General features: G+C 31.5%; 1 protein-coding gene across 1 annotated transcript; it reads right to left on the bottom strand.

Moving 5' to 3' along the window:
• Window positions 1-412: 412 nt before the first annotated feature.
• Window positions 413-866, bottom strand: LOC145952366 (uncharacterized). The gene is made up of 2 exons (XM_083064719.1): window positions 747-866; window positions 413-613 (listed from the first exon to the last, which is right to left on the bottom strand). Exons 1-2 carry the CDS (start codon window positions 864-866, stop codon window positions 413-415), a joined length of 321 nt encoding a protein of 106 aa, XP_082920845.1.
• Window positions 867-1,267: the final 401 nt, after the last annotated feature.

The raw sequence follows: 1,267 nt of genomic DNA, 5'->3' as shown, positions 1-1,267 counted from the left end.
TACTTTAGCCAACCCAATAGTCTTTGCTTATGTCCTTTTAAAGCTACAAACATTTCTCTAGTAGACTTGGACAACATAATTTGAGAGCATTGGGTATGCCAATCGTCATCACTTGTAATTTCTATTATTTTGTCAAGTTCATCCATCACTTCAGGAATTGATGTGCCAAGTGCTACTAGTGTGTTTAGGACAGTTGAACGTGACTTAGATGCAAATGCAATTCTACTTATTGCATCAGCTTTTTTTTTGCGGTAAGAGCTTTCACCTTTTTTCTTTCATTTTTTCCAGTAGCTCCAATCATTTTCCTCTTTCCAATGCTTCTTTCACAATTGTTTCCTTGAGAAGTGCTTAAATTAATATTTCATAATTCAAAACTCATTCCAACACTAATGGGTATAATTTCTTCACTATCTCATGATCCTTCCTCTAAATCTATATCACCACTCTCAAAGCAAGGACAATATACATCATCTTCACATATATCATTAGGTAGTATCACAGAAGAGGGTTCCCAACTGAGTTTTCCGTTAGCCACCACATCCTTGAACAATGTAGTTAAATCATTGGTAAAAGCAAGTCCTTTATATCTGAATTTTCCATAAAGTGGATTTTCCTGCATGTTTACAACTAATCAACACATTGTATTAGATAAAGAAATTTATAAACTTCTAACTTCACATTAAAAGACTTCATACCATTTGCTTCTTATCCCACTACTCATATGATGCATCTACTATATTCCTTACATCATCCCATCCTAAATCTATTTCTTTTCCAAGCAACTTGTACCATACTGACCATTCGTTCTTAAGGTTATCCCATTTGTTTCTAAATTGACTCTTTCCATATTTTCTTCCACTTTTCATATTGAATTCAGATTCAATGACTTTCCACCCATTTTTGTAAGGTTAGTACCATTTCGTTCTCCTTTATAAACTTGATCGAAGCATAATTTAACAAACATCTCAGTGGCTTTCACATCCTATGCAACTTTTTCCTTAGCACCTTCATTATCAATAAGAGAAGTATCTACGACCTTTTCTCTTATCCCTACTCATTAATCTATTATAATAAAAAAATATCACAAATCATTTATAGCCTTATTCATCTTAGTATAATAAATTATAAAAAAAAACTCATCAAAATTCACAATCTTAGAATGCACATTTGAAGTTAAAATATAATGAATCAAGAAAAAAAATCAATGATTCAAAAGAGACAGTAATAATAATGAATCAAAAAAGTTAAGAAATCTCTTATGCACAAA

Source organism: Cajanus cajan, chromosome 10 (genome assembly GCF_000230855.2).
Source record: "Cajanus cajan strain Asha chromosome 10, NIPB_CcT2T_4, whole genome shotgun sequence".
NCBI lineage: Eukaryota > Viridiplantae > Streptophyta > Magnoliopsida > Fabales > Fabaceae > Cajanus > Cajanus cajan.
This window is presented reverse-complemented; position numbering and strand designations above follow the sequence as displayed.